This window comes from Suillus discolor (genome assembly GCF_016758755.1).
Source record: "Suillus discolor strain FC423 chromosome Unknown F5147scaffold_43, whole genome shotgun sequence".
NCBI lineage: Eukaryota > Fungi > Basidiomycota > Agaricomycetes > Boletales > Suillaceae > Suillus > Suillus discolor.
In genome coordinates this window covers 301,258-315,535 of record NW_024541290.1, presented here as the reverse complement: position 1 = coordinate 315,535, position 14,278 = coordinate 301,258, and the positions used below count along the sequence as shown (strand labels likewise).

General features: G+C 46.7%; 4 protein-coding genes across 4 annotated transcripts; 3 read left to right on the top strand and 1 right to left on the bottom strand.

Annotated features, from left to right (window-relative positions):
• Positions 1-327: 327 nt before the first annotated feature.
• Positions 328-1,184, top strand: F5147DRAFT_762267 (uncharacterized protein; the record flags this gene model as incomplete). Its single annotated transcript, XM_041440578.1, has 3 exons — positions 328-766; positions 816-1,052; positions 1,122-1,184. Exons 1-3 carry the CDS (start codon positions 728-730, stop codon positions 1,182-1,184), a joined length of 339 nt encoding a protein of 112 aa, XP_041290674.1. The 5' UTR covers positions 328-727.
• Positions 1,185-5,542: 4,358 nt separating this feature from the next.
• F5147DRAFT_762264 (uncharacterized protein) lies at positions 5,543-7,807 on the top strand (the record flags this gene model as incomplete). Its single annotated transcript, XM_041440577.1, has 12 exons — positions 5,543-5,801; positions 5,860-5,892; positions 5,943-5,962; positions 6,015-6,029; positions 6,190-6,218; positions 6,339-6,370; positions 6,533-6,592; positions 6,651-6,785; positions 6,837-7,074; positions 7,132-7,183; positions 7,239-7,412; positions 7,682-7,807. Exons 1-12 carry the CDS (start codon positions 5,729-5,731, stop codon positions 7,805-7,807), a joined length of 987 nt encoding a protein of 328 aa, XP_041290673.1. The 5' UTR covers positions 5,543-5,728.
• Positions 7,808-7,837: 30 nt separating this feature from the next.
• F5147DRAFT_276036 (uncharacterized protein) lies at positions 7,838-8,488 on the bottom strand. The gene is made up of 2 exons (XM_041428990.1): positions 8,408-8,488; positions 7,838-8,336 (listed from the first exon to the last, which is right to left on the bottom strand). Exon 2 carries the CDS (start codon positions 8,311-8,313, stop codon positions 7,954-7,956), a length of 360 nt encoding a protein of 119 aa, XP_041290672.1. The 5' UTR covers positions 8,314-8,336; positions 8,408-8,488; the 3' UTR covers positions 7,838-7,953.
• Positions 8,489-9,451: 963 nt separating this feature from the next.
• Positions 9,452-11,575, top strand: F5147DRAFT_808757 (uncharacterized protein; the record flags this gene model as incomplete). The annotated part of the gene is made up of 12 exons (XM_041443405.1): positions 9,452-9,524; positions 9,575-9,607; positions 9,658-9,677; positions 9,730-9,744; positions 9,804-9,842; positions 9,905-9,933; positions 9,994-10,007; positions 10,252-10,311; positions 10,368-10,502; positions 10,556-10,793; positions 10,851-10,902; positions 10,958-11,575. 12 exons carry the CDS (start codon positions 9,452-9,454, stop codon positions 11,159-11,161), a joined length of 912 nt encoding a protein of 303 aa, XP_041290671.1. The 3' UTR covers positions 11,162-11,575.
• Positions 11,576-14,278: the final 2,703 nt, after the last annotated feature.

Genomic DNA, 14,278 nt, shown 5'->3' with positions numbered 1-14,278 from the left:
TAGCGTTCAACTACAGAATCTTGATGTATTCATTGCTGTGGTTGGAACGAATTGCAATTCTACTAGTACCTTCTGTCCTGCGTGGAATATGCCAGGGATCCAGGACCAGCGCTGCTTAATCCATACCCGCCACTGGCCTCCAGTAACAGCCACCTACGTCACCCGTCTTGATCCTTAGACTGAATCGTGACGCAATGTAGGGTCTCGCGCGCAGGTTATTTTTTCCGACGACTTACCGCATGGAACATTGTGCTGTGTATCAGGTCTTTTTTGGGCAAACCAAAACGAAAAAAGACAGCCCTTTCTGTCGTTGCACTGAGCTCGTGTATTTATGATAGCGGAGCCTGTTCTGCAAAACGCGATAACACTTTTCATTGTTCAATCGCTCTTTACCAAATGCCGAGTCTACCCAAACACAGCTGATGTCATTTTCGATGGAACTTTGTCGGCAACTGTCAAGTTGTACGTATACAGCACGGGAACTGAATCAAGCCCTGGATTTCCTCATACGGCAATGACGACTGTACACGAGTCAGGGATGGCTGTCCCAGGGTCTGGTATATAATCTAATCTATCACATCGCTAGGAGTCCCTCAGGCTTTCAACGTTCGACGACAAAGGCCGTTCCACTCGCTTCTACGACATTCCTCATCTTCCTGTCCCTATCTCAAGTCAGACTAACGGTCAAACAGAATCCGTTCACGAACTACATCCTTTCCCTACTATCATGAGTACAATTGCCTACCAAGCACGCTTGGCCGCCCGGGTATGTCCCCCCGCGTACCATGCTTATCGTGTCTAAACGTCTGGTATAGTCTTCAGGCGGACAGAAAAAGAAGTCTCCTCGCCACGATAGTTCTCCGCCAAAGCACGTGGAAGAGCTTATCTCACAAACCTACCATCCCCCTGTGTTGGCAAGAGCTCACGCTCACCAGTTCATTCAGAGTCAGGGGGGTGACTCGAGTGCTACTGCGCTCCGCGCAGCTGCGGATCCTCCTGTATCTAATCACTTTGCTGGCCAGGGTGCTTACCGGGCCCGGATCTTTGAACGAGTGAGTATTATGAGTTGATAAAGGAAACATGCCTTATTGAGACGTCACCTCTAGTACGGGTGTTCCTAGGATCAGAGCATTGCGCAGTTCTCGAATATCGCTCGTGCGCTTTGGCTGTGCCGCTGCGCATGAAGCACGTTTGTCAACGAGACAGGTCTCCTATTACTAGGGAGCTAGTCTTCAACTCTTCGTCATTTGAGCCATGGTGTGCCCATACCCTCTATTTTGTTTTGTTTTGTCATGTTTGGAAGCCCATACGATCTAGGAGCTAGTCTTCATCGAATCTGTCGGGTATATTGATACGCCTTCCGATGCTTTCCACTTTTGTTTGGTTTCTTCACGACCTGCTATTTGATGCCTGTTTACGACTTTACCATACAGTTCGATACTATGTATGCCGGTTATTGTGAATGTATGTCTTATCCGTTTACAAAATTGTCGATGGTGGTTTCAAAATGCCTGTGTGTATGAACTAGCGACTTCGCCACTCAATCGAAAAGTCTGAGAGCAAGTAGGCTAGAATTTGGGACAAACACCGGGCGCGGTATATGTATAAGTGAGTCAGAGCCAGATTGCCGCAAGCAACCGATTCAATGCACAGCCTATCTAGCTGAATGAATCACTATACCTTTCGAGTGTGAGCGCTAGTTGGAAGAGTTCTAGGGTGCTGATGGTGTGATTTATTGAGTAACATGACAATACCGGAGCCGGCACAAACCGATGCCCGTCGAAGAGAATGGGTGCAACGGGCTAGCACCTAATGCAAATAAACGGGGCTCTTCCTAATCCAGGTGTTGCGCTTTAATATAACAGATAAGTAAACAAAAAATAGAAAAGCGCTCGATGGCTGCCCGCTTGCCGCGTGTTGTTGCCCCCTATAGCAGATAAACATGGGGCATAGGGCCCTAGGGGGGAATAGAAAAGGGCCCGGCGGCTATCCTGAGTCCGGGAAGACCGGGAACGGCGTGGCCTCAGGTCTGAGCGTCTTAACCAAGAATGTCGCCTTTAGAAGCCAAGCTTGTGCACAGGCACGAGCGTCTGCAGCGATAATGAGATATGGCGAACTTATCTTCTGCCTTTAGGCTTAATTGTTTCCGAAGGATAAGGATCTTCTGGAAAACAGACCGCGGCCTCCTCGATTAATGTTGCGGGAGATGATGGCACCCGAGACCGTCACTCCGATGCTTGCAGGTGGAGTGTGACATCGAACATACGACGAGTCCTGGTCAGGAGCACTTTGAACTGCCTCGTAGCACTTTGCAAAAAAATTATGTAAATCAGATCAAAAAAATCTCAATTCGACCATTTTTTCTATCATTATACCACTCACCGGCGTGCACATGTCGTCCTGAACGTCCTGAATCCAACATCTAGATAACATGAAACCGAGCTAAGCGGAAAGTGTTTTGCCTGCAACTGCCTACACAAGTAAAGCAATATTGGTGGTGATAGAAGCCCGGCTGCAGTTGGCCCGCTTAGAAGTGGTAAGATTAAAAAGTCACACGACGCGACGGCGTAAGTAGTACATACTATTCTAGCCCTAGTACTATATTGACGGTGTACAGCAGTTCTACAGTGTACACAGCCTTTGAACCCGAAATCTCCTCGACAGGCCCATCAGTTACTACACGCACAGCACTCCATTGCAAGGTACGATTCCATAATCGTCCTATTCCGGTCATCAATAGGTTAAATCGTTTGCCATGCATAGTGCTTCTCTTAATGCATGACCTATGTAGGCGAGTGGTAAACACGCTAGTCTGATCAAAGGTACGTGTCCGGTGCAACCGCAAAGTCTGTGTGAGTCACTCTCCAAGTAATCCCTAACATAGACTCTTGTCAGACAACTATCCGAGTCTTTGGGGCGTTGGTACAACAGGCCAGGTCTTGATGCCGGTGTCCTTAATGGTCAAATCTATCCATATCGATTCTCAATTCGATTAATCTCACACCCCACGTTTTTTCAGGCTGTCCTATTGTGGCAGCCAGCAGGGCGTTGGGCTTCTATCTTAGTATGAGGGCGCCAATTTCATTCTTACCACTTTCAAGTTATTCGGTTCTATCGCCGATGTTTTGGTTCTTTGACAATCGTGTCCTGAGCGTCAACCGCCATGGCAAGCTGTCATACCCGGGTCAAAGTACGACCGTCAAGGACATGCTGCTGGGTATATATACTCTTGATGGCAAGTAGTACCAGCAGCACCAACTCAGCCCACTCCCAAAAGACAAACGTTACATTCTAAACTCTCAATCACCATGTCAACTTTCGGGACCCAGGCACGCAGGTGCGCTAGTGCTGTAAGTGACATCGCTTTGCAGAGTGGTCAGCACCTGATGAACAACGTTCATGTAGAAGAGCTCCAAGCAGTCATCCTGCAGTTCTGACTCATCCTCGCACAAGCACGTCGCTGCTGCTGATACCGATGCCGAGCATCGAGGAACCATTCCTATTATGAGCAAACTTGACATGCACATATTCGATCGTGTAAGTGCTTGTAGTAACAATTGGACTGTCGTTCGGTGTCTTACAGAGCTATAGTATGGGGAACCTAGCTCGACGCTTCCTACGAAAAACAAGAAACAGGAGGTCGAACAACGATCGCACACGTTGCCCGTACCCATACAGTGTGCTGCGAATGCCCGAATTTACCTTCGAGTAAGTGACACATGCATCCAAGCAATAACACAGGATTGAGTTAACATTGTTGCAGAGTCAATCGATGAAATGATATATGGAAAGAAGAAAAATCATCAAAAAGCTTTCCTTGAGCCGCCCGACAAGATATTATCTTGCACCACGCTTCGTTGACTATATATATGTGGAATTATGACTCGATACCGTCAACTTGATAACTATTAGTGTACTTTATACAAATGTCCAGATTAGCAACCATACATGCTGCTGGCACCGCATTTGCAAAATTCATGACCTCATACAATGATATCACCCGTATTTTCAAAGAGGCGCTGCAGATATTCATTTGATCGATGTGTGCATCATGACAAATACTTCATTTCTACTCGTTCGGAGCCACAGGAACAAACGGACCTTCCTCTGTCGGCGCGCATGGATCCTAGGTGTAAGAGTACTAGTGGCGCTTCAACATACCTTTTTCCAAGCTTCGGTGGAATCACTGGCAAGATCAAGCACCGTTTCTCAGAGTCCGAGCTCCGCTCTCCTCCTGGTACCTGACATGCCATTGGTGCCTTTCGAGCCACTCTGGTATAAAACCAGGAATTGCCAAGTGGAGCTGGGCATCCTTTGAGTCAGCCTGGAACGAGTAGATGGGATATCCTCAAACGCGAATGCCAATCTCGTGAATGCTGACTGTCAAAAATTGGATCCAGATTCCAGACAGCTGATTGTTCGAGACTCCCACGAACGATACATGAATCTATGGGAATGTTTGCTCATGGGTTCCTCGTCCTCCAGTACGTCGCTTGGATCGCCGTTATAGATAGCAATCCACTGTGGATGTCGAACCGACCCGCCTTTTGGGTCGAAACAGTGATCTTGGCACTCTAAGGTGTAGATGCCGGTCAAAGCCATATGGTAGTATGTGTTTGAATGCTCGTATCCTGGCAGTGAACTTGTAACCTTTTTGACTCCGTATGCAACAGTCAGTTCGTTGAACAGCTTGGATCATACACATACGTTGGTGTTTATCAATGCGACTGCAAAACACAGTCCATCCTGCTAAGCACAACCGTAAGAGTTTGAAACAACGAGATAATCTGGACCGGACTCGGGCGAATGAGTGTGAGGGGAAGGATATTGGGTCGCAGGGAGTTAGAGCCACAGTAATAAGAACTTGAGTCTGTGACCGGGAGTAGATAGAGTTATACAATCGCAGGTTAGGCAGTGCTGTGTGAGCTCGGGTCAAAATTCCCAAGAGACGTACGCCAGACTAGTCACGAATCTAAGTGCTGGCACAGATTTCGTGTGCTCAATTCCCGTACTCGAGTTACTTATATGCGTACGTACGTTGAAGTAGGAGTTCCGCGAGACTGCACATTCGGGGTCTCCACGGCCCAAACACTAGTCGATACGTAGACTAGGTTTCACCGTGCTCGTGCATCATAATCACGGCTTGTTTGTCTTGCTCTTGCTCAGGCCGCTGGCCCCTGCTCCAACGTGTAATTTTTGCAGTTTGCCAATGACTTCTTTGCCTATCCGACGGACTCATCCGTACAGGATGAAAGCTTACTGAAACACGATACCATCAGGATCAGCCTGTACAATCAGAAATGAGTCTAGCGTGTCACAGGCTTATTGACAGGCTTATTGTCTCCCGTGTGAAATTTCTCTTTCAATTTGAGGATGGTGTCTCTCAGTATCTGGCGGTGCAATACGTCAACATCACATAAGTGCACAATGTATTGAATATGATGCGCTTTGGATTGGATTCGTTGGATCCTTACCTTCTGTTTGTTCATCGTTTTTGATATAAATTATATAATCATAATGGCCCCCAATGATCCCAGTGTACGAGGTGCCATACCGCAGAATGGCCCTTATTCCATAAGAGTACTTAATCGGAGGGCTGCTGCGCCTCAGGGCGGGATCAAATATCCGTCACCATCATGCTGATTTGGGGGCTGAACGTATATCTAGCGCGAACGCTGACATTATACACCACTAACTTTCCCCACTCGCTCACACCCATCCCTCGAACATGACCTACGTCTCAAATAATCCCAGTTGGTGGCCGACAATCAATTTGAGGATTTATTTCAGCCATTGGACGGGTTCGTGGAATCGTCGCATCAGGATGTCTAGATCCAACGTTGATTTAGGGTTTTGCAGTTGCCGCCGCCGCCGTGGTGGTATATGATTCGGGTGAGCAGGACAGTGTTCGAAAATCGCTGATATTCTCATGATGTTTCAAGTCTTAACATTCGGACAAGAGGTATGTAGATGTTATCGCCGTAGCAGCCAACTCGCTAAGAATGGTGTCATAGATTGAACTCATCTGGGTGAGTGACAAGGATCCCGTATCAGAAGAAAACAAGAGCATGCAATGAATTCGCGACAGAGACAACGCTGGTCTCTCATGACCGTGCTGTATTTGATTGTTTGTACTCATGTTGTGCTTTAGTGTGGTGGGCAACTTGTGCTGAATCCAAAATGTTCCAGATATGCTATATTGGAATACCATTTTCTGTGTATGTGTCGAGATCAAGAACTTTGCACTGTGCTAATACCTCGTCTCTGACAACTAGTGTCCATCTTCTACGTATGTCTCATATGCGCTGTGTTCCATTTTGCTGACCGGCGGAACACAGGAAGTATGCCATCGGTATCGCTGACAGATGCAGTGAGTATTCTGCAACCATCTCATTCCCATCCAATCAATACGCTCATGTGTAGGGGTGAGTGAGACTCCAACCATTGAGCGTGGCTCAACATAATGACTCCATAGGTGTAAGTCGGAGTCTTTGATACTAGTGCGAGGGCACTCACTAATTGAGAATTTTAGGCACTATCACGTACTACGCAATAAATGGCACAACTGTGGCGTTGACTGCCATGTTGGGTGGTAAGTTGCCCAGGTGCAGTACCTCTGTGATATTGACCTGACTGATACACGATGCAAGTCATCATGATTGCTCGGTTGCATGTCATGTATCAGGGATCTAGAAATATGCTTATGTTCCTTGTTATTATATTCCTGGCTGTAAACATCGCCTGCGGAGTAATCGTGGCAATAGCACTCAACGATACTGTATTTGGTAAGCTGTACTTGTCGACTTGAAGAACACGACTCATTGGACAAACACCAGAGGAGTTCATACTCTCTGGCATATATGTATGCGGTGTTGTATATGGAGGGGACAAGCAGCTTCTGTTTTCAATGGTTTGGATGCTCAACACTGTTTGGGAGGTCCTCGCACTGTGCCTTTCAGTCTGGGTGGCTGTGAAACACTTCCGTGAGCTGCGACGATTCGGCTCATCGACAGGATCGACCATCAGGGACTGTTTCAGAGTGCTCATACAATCTCACGTTCTCTATTTTGCAAGGTGAGCTTGTAATGTGAACGTGGTTGTATTTTTCTGCTCAAGTTCTGCACGTGTTAGCTTCGTTGGTGTCTCTTGCCTCCATCTTGCTGATCTCTCTCCAGAAATCTCGGTGCGCTGACCTGTCGCCAACATCTGTGTGCAATCACTGCTCATCAGTTCTATAGAATTCAAATTCCATTGGAGATCAGATACTCAGAGGTGCTCTTGAAATTTTATCGGTCGTGCGGATGTTTGTGTTGGGACCACGCCTCGTCCTTAGCGTTCGAGAATACAGCGCGAAACTCGTGGCATACTCTGACGCAGAAACTAGCATGAATTTGATTGTTTTCCAGGAGCATGTACATGTATCGACTAGCAATACTGTATAGGGAAATGCTTGTCGAGTGGTCTCCAGGGAGGACAGCTTTTTTAAATTCCAATTTCTGTCCTTTGCAGAGTAGTACTCTATGTAGGACATTACAATCTAGTCTACGGGAGCCCCCGGTGTCCCAGTCGCATCTCCGAACACGCGAATGCCCAAGGTGTAAGAGCACTAGTGGCGCCTCAACATATCCAGATCTTCCAAGCCTCGGTATGACCACTGGCAAGATCAAGCACCGTTTCTCAGAGTCCGACCTCCGCTCTCCTCCTGGTACCTGATGCGCCATTGGTGCCTTTCGAGCCACTCTGGTACGAAACCAGGAATTGCCAAGTGGAGCTGGGAATCCTTTGGGTCAACCTGGAACGAGTCTAGAAGGCCAAGACGGGAATCACAGCCAAGAAATAGAGACCACTAGACGGGATATCCTCAAACGCGAACACCAATCTCGTGGATGCTGACTATCGAAAATTGGATCCAGACAGCTGATTGTTCGAGACTCCCACTAAGGATACAGGAATCTATAGGCATGTTTGCTCATGAGTTCCTCGTCCTCCAATACGTCGCTTGGATCGCCATCGTAGATAGCAATCCACTCCGGATGTCGAACCGACCCGCCTTTTGGGTCGAAACAGTGATCTTGGCACTCTAAGGTGTAGATGCCGGTCGAAGCCATATGGTAGTATGTGTTTGAATGCTCGTATCCTGGCAGTGAACTTGTAATCTTTTTGACTCCGTATGCAACAGTTAGTTCGTTGAACAGCTTGGATAATACACATACGTTGGTGTTTATCAATGTGACTGCAAAACACAGTCCATCCTGCTAAGCACGACCATAAGAGTTTCAAAGTGGAAGTGTCGAACGAGAGAGTCGATGTCATCTGGACAGGACTGGGGCGAATGACTGAGGGGAAGGATATCGGGTCGCAGAGAGTTAGAGCTTATCATAGACGGAATCTCATAGGGAAAGCCCACCTTGAACATTAGAATAGATGTTTGATCAAGACGCGAGGGCCAAAGTTCTCTGAATGCAGACTCCCACAGGTATAAGATTAGATAGGCATGGATATATATAGGGAATCCTGTAGGAACTCGAATCTGTGACTCAGAGTAGATTGAGTTATACAATCGCAGGTTGGGCAGTGCTGTCTGAGCTCGGCTCAAAATTCCCAAAAGACGTACGTCAGACTAGTCACGAATCTAAGTGCTGGCACAGATTTCGTGTCCTCGATTCCCATGTTCGAGTCATATGCGTAAGCGGGAGACAGACTACGTTGAAGTAGGAGACTGCAGATTCGGGGTCTCCGCGGTCCAAACACTAGTCAATACGTAGACCGTGCTCAGCCTCGTGTTAAGCTTGCATCATGATCATAGCTTGTCTGTCTTGCTCTTGCTCAGGCCGCTGGCCCCTGCTCCAACGTGTAAATTTTGCAGTCTGCCATTAAATTCTTTTCCTATCCGACGGAGTCACTCGTACAGGATGAAAGCTTACTGCAACATGATACCATCAGGCCTATACAATCAGAAATGGGGCTTCTAGCGTGTCACAGGCTTATTGACAGGCTTATTATCTCCCGTGTGCAATTTCTCTTTCGATTTGAGGATAGTGTCGTATCTAAGGTATTCAACATATGTCAATCACGAACCATCAATCATGATGTATCTGGCAGTGCAATAACATCACCATCACATCAAGCGCACGATACATTGAATATAGTGCGTTCTAGACCAGATTCGTTCCATCCTTGTCATATGTTTGTTCGTCGTTTTTGATATAATCATGATAGCCCAATGATCCAAGTGTACGAGGTGCTATACCGCAGAATGGCCCTTATTCCATAAGAGTACTTAATCGTGGGGCTGCTGCGCCTTAGGGCGGGATCAAATATCCATCACCATCATGCTGATTGTGGTGATACAGGGGCTGAGCGCTGAGCGCTGAACGGTGGTATATCTAGCGCGAACGCTGACGTTATATACCACTAACCTTCCCCACTCGCCTACACCCATCCCTCGAATATGACCTACGTCTCAAATGATCAAAGTTGGTGGCCGAAAATGATTTTGGTTATGTTTCTTAGCTATTGGGAAGGTCTGTCGCATCACGATGTCTAGAACTAACGTTGACTTGCGATCTTGCAGTTGCCGCCGGCGTCGTGGTGGTATACGATTGGGGTGAGCAGGACAGTGTTCGAAAATCGCTGATATTCTCATGATATTTCAAGTCTTAACATTTGGACAAGAGGTGCGTAGATGTCATCGCCGTAGCAGCCATCTCGCTAAGAATGGTGCCATAGATCGAACTCATCTGGGTGAGTGACAAGAGTCCCGTATCGGAAGAAAACAAGAGCATGCAATAAATTCGCGACAGAGACAACGGTGGTCTCTCATGACCGTGCTGTATTTGATTGTTCGTATTCATGTTGTGCTTTAGCGTGGTGGGCAACTTGTGCTGACTCCAAAATGTGCCAGATACGCTATATTGCAATACCGTTTTCTGTGTATGTGTCGAGATCAACAACAGCTTTGCACTGTGCTAATAGCTCATGTCTGACAATCAGTCTCGGTGTTCTGCGTATGTCTCATATGCGCTGTGTTCCATTTTTCTGACTGGCGGGCCACAGAACTTATGGCATCGGTATCACTGACAGATACAGTGAGTATTCTAGAACCATCTCATTCCCATCCAATCAATACGCTCATATGTAGGGGTGAGTCAGATTCCAACCATCGAACTTGGCCCAACGTGATGACTCAATAGGTGTAAGTCGGAGTCTTTTATACTAGTGCGAGGGCGATTCACTGATTGGGAGTTTTAGGCACCACCACGTTCTACGCATCAAGTGTGACAATTGTGGTCTTAACTGCCATGTTGGGCGGTGAGTTGCCCAGGTGCAATATCTCTGTGATATTGACCTGATTGATACGATGCAAGTGATCATGATTGCTCGGTTGCATGCGATGTATCAGGGATCTAGAACGATGCTTGTGTTCCTTGTTATTACCTTCCTGGCTGTAAACATCGCCTGCGCAGTGATCACGGTAATAGTACTGATGGATACTGTAGGGGGTACGCTTCACTTGTTGACATGAGGAACACACGGCTCATTGGACAAACACTAGAGGAGGCAATACTCTCTGGCACATATATGTGCAATTACGAATTTGAAGTGAACGCCCAGCTTCTGTTTTCCACGATTTGGATCCTCAACACTGTTTGGGAGATCCTCGCATTCTGTCTGTCAGTTTGGGTTGCTGTGAAACACTTCCGTGAGCTGCGACGACTCAACCGATCGACAGGATCGACCATCGGGGACTGTTTCGGAATGCTGATACAATCTCACGTTCTTTATTTTGCAAGGTGAGCTTGTAATGTGAACGCAGTTATATTTTTCTGCTCAAGTTCCACATATGTTAGCTTTGTTGGTGTCTCTTGCCTCCAGCTTGCTTGTTTCTCTGAAGTAATCTCGGTGCGCTGACCTGTCGCCAACATCTGCGTGTAACCACTGCTCATCGGTTCTATAGAGTTCAACTTCTATGGGAGCTGGGACGCTCGATGGTGTTGATGGGATTTTATCGGTCGTGCAGATGTTTGTGCTGGGACCACGCCTCATTCTTAGCGTTCGAGAATACAACGCGAAACTCGTGGCATACTCCGATGTAGAAACTAACATGAATTCGATTGTTTTCCAGGAGCGTGTACATGTATCGACTGGCAGTACTGTGTAGGGAAATATTTGCCGAGTGGTCTGCAGGGAGGAGAAATTTGGTTGTGGATCTGTCGTGGTATTTAGTTAACATATGAGGTTTCGAAGTATATTTGTAGGCAAACCTATTTCTTGTTGTATGGCTACAGGAACGAAGTACCCGCATTTGACCCAAGTAGCAAATTGAATTTATCTAGCAACCAACCTCGTCCTTGATTGCCGATATTGAAATATACTGATGGCTGATTCTACGTGTCTGTGGAGTTCCGCTGTCTGAACATACAGATGATAATGAAGAAGTGAATGCGAAACGCGTGAAGTCAGATGGTTGATGACTCAGATGCGATCGGTCCTGCTTATGCTGTCCTCTTCTGCAATCATCTATCTGGGTTAGGCATGTGGGATGTGACGTGAAAGTTCCACGAACTAGGAAAGTCAAAGCAGCGTGTCTGACCTCAGACAGCTGATGGCCCGAGAATGACAAATTCCCTGATTATCCGCTGTCCGAGTACAAAGCACGAAAAAAGGAAGCGACAGTGATCTTAGAATAGTGCGTCGGGTATTTATTCAGGTCCTCGTGTCTGTTGACATCCATAGTGAAAGTAGCACGTCCCTCAGTGTGAAGCATCGAACCAGAATATGATACGGACCCAATGTTTTACACCATCTTCATTGACCACTGGCACCCCGAGTAGCATACCGAAGCTCAGATGGGTGGTAACGCAATAGCCATCTGGACCAATCGGTGGAATCGAGCGAATGGGGTACGAAGGGGAAGTTCTGTTGTTGAAAATGAAGTTTCGCGGAAGACCAGATGGCTGATAAAGCAATGGTAATTAACGTTTCCCTGTTGTCCATCTGGGCTGTCCATATAAATGGACTGCGATGAGAAAATAAGTGAACGGCAGGGAGTCAGAGCATATCCTAGACGAAAGCTCATAGAAATGCTTACCTTGAGTGTTGACGTATATGGTTTGATCGATAAATAGGCTCATCGTTCTCAGATGGGGGATTGCCTTCAACAATCAAGAGCGCTGCTGTATCGATAGTTAGCCTAGTACATATTTTCGAAAGTGGAATAGGATAAACAACTTACAGCTAGCCAAAACCTGCCAAATAGCACGACTGTCAGAGTAACGCACCGAGCGAGATGCATACATACAATACACCCGCTGATATTAATCAGAGTCGCCCTAGTATGAAGAGATAACCATTAGAAAGTATTCGGTTCACAGGTCGTTATCTGCTCGCCTAGGTAGTACATTAGCGGTCTGGATCTGAGCCCGACAGCTGATAGACCAGAATTCCACACTCGTGAGAACTACCATCCGTCAGCTGTTTGAATATCAAGACCGAAAGCAAAATAAGTGCGCACGATCTATAGAAGCTCAGATAGCTTGCTATGCAACGGCTTTCGCATCTACTGTGTCATCATCTGAGCCGTTCGGGTGGGGCGCGATGCGACTATTTCACGGATCAAGGAAAGTAGAAGTAGCATGTATGATCTCCGAGCTCAGACGGCTGATGATCCTTAAATTTGACACATTTGTGAATGCCCTGGATTATCACATATCTGAGCACGGAGCAAAACAAAAAACAAAATCAAGAACTGACAGTGGTTTGCAGAATCGTGCGTTGGGCATATACGGCCTGTCGAAGTCTTACTAGTAGCATGTCCGTCAGTGTAGATTGTCGAACGAGACTATTATATACGTACATCAATGCAGTTCGCAGTGGAGTTGGAGTAGCGTGTCGAAGCCCAGGTAGCCAATAAAGAAAGGATACATGAAAGTAACTTGTCATTTGACTGAGCAAAATAATGGTCATGATTCATACAAGCCAGATGGTCGATGACACCATGGCATTGAAGAGGTTATCACAGCATCGCCGTATCAGTCACCTGGACGAACAAACAGAGAGTGAAGGGCTGGAAAAGGAAAAGGGAAAGTAGCGCGTCTGTGATAAGGTAGTTATAGAAGAAGAAAAATGCGGTAGTAGAATGTGTCTGGAGGATCTGTTACAGGAGCAACACTTATATATACTTAAGTGCGATGGAGGCAGAGTCCAGACCAAATACGATAGTCGTTCATTCTAGCTTTGATGTGCCTGTCCGTCGAGCTTCACGCGCAGGTCGATTCTCGTCTTCCATGACCGATGCGAGTGAGGCAACAAGAGAGTGTGTGAATTCTGGAACGGCGTTGCTTGCAGAAAGTACTGTAAGCACAATTCTATCACAGCAGTTGGTTGGTTCATTTTTTGACTCCGCAAACGCCGAAGGTAGCGCCGCGGCCTTTGATTAAAATTTAGACAAGCTTCAACGCCGGCTACCAATGCACGGAGACCTCACCGGTGCACCTCTTGTGTATTATGTTGGGTGCACATCGGGGTTATCGATATTTAGGACAGGTTTATATGTTGTACACAATGAGAAGAAAATATTTGAAATTTAAACTAACATAAAGATCGGTGCACAACTTCAAAATTTGGCGAAGTTTTATGTGTAATCCAAAATATCAAGCACCCGCAACCATATTCCCACCTACCCTCGACCTCTCAACCCCGTATGGGCCTGTCAATTCTGACAATTGATAAATACAAGTGACACGTCGTTCGCATGCGCTTGGCTCAAACCAGCTCCCAACCTCTCCTCCGCAAACTCTTCATGCATGAATCTCACCTAGGACCCATTTACCCACACCAATATTCAATCGTTGTCTGTCATAGCTAGCCCAAGTGATGAGATCAAACCATTCCGTCCTGTGCAAGGTAATGGTCGACCTGCGCACACGAAACAGGTATATGGTCGCCTTGCTTCAATCCATCTTGAGCGTTGGCGAATGCCACACATCGAACATCACACACGTCAAAAAAAATCCGTAAAATTGCATGCACGACACTCATCAAATGAAAACGACCAGTCACGACATAATATATATCTATACCATTATGAACTCTCCACGATCCAAAATTTGAAAGAAAGCATTGACGTCGATAACAAAATGGATGTGAATGTGGACGTGTAGACTGGCTTGGCTCGTAGATGGGCTGGTCACAAGCCTATTGGACGTGTACGTGATAACATGCGGGGTTGAGTGGAGTTGTATCTAACATGTGGAGTGGGCGCAACGCAAGCCTGAGT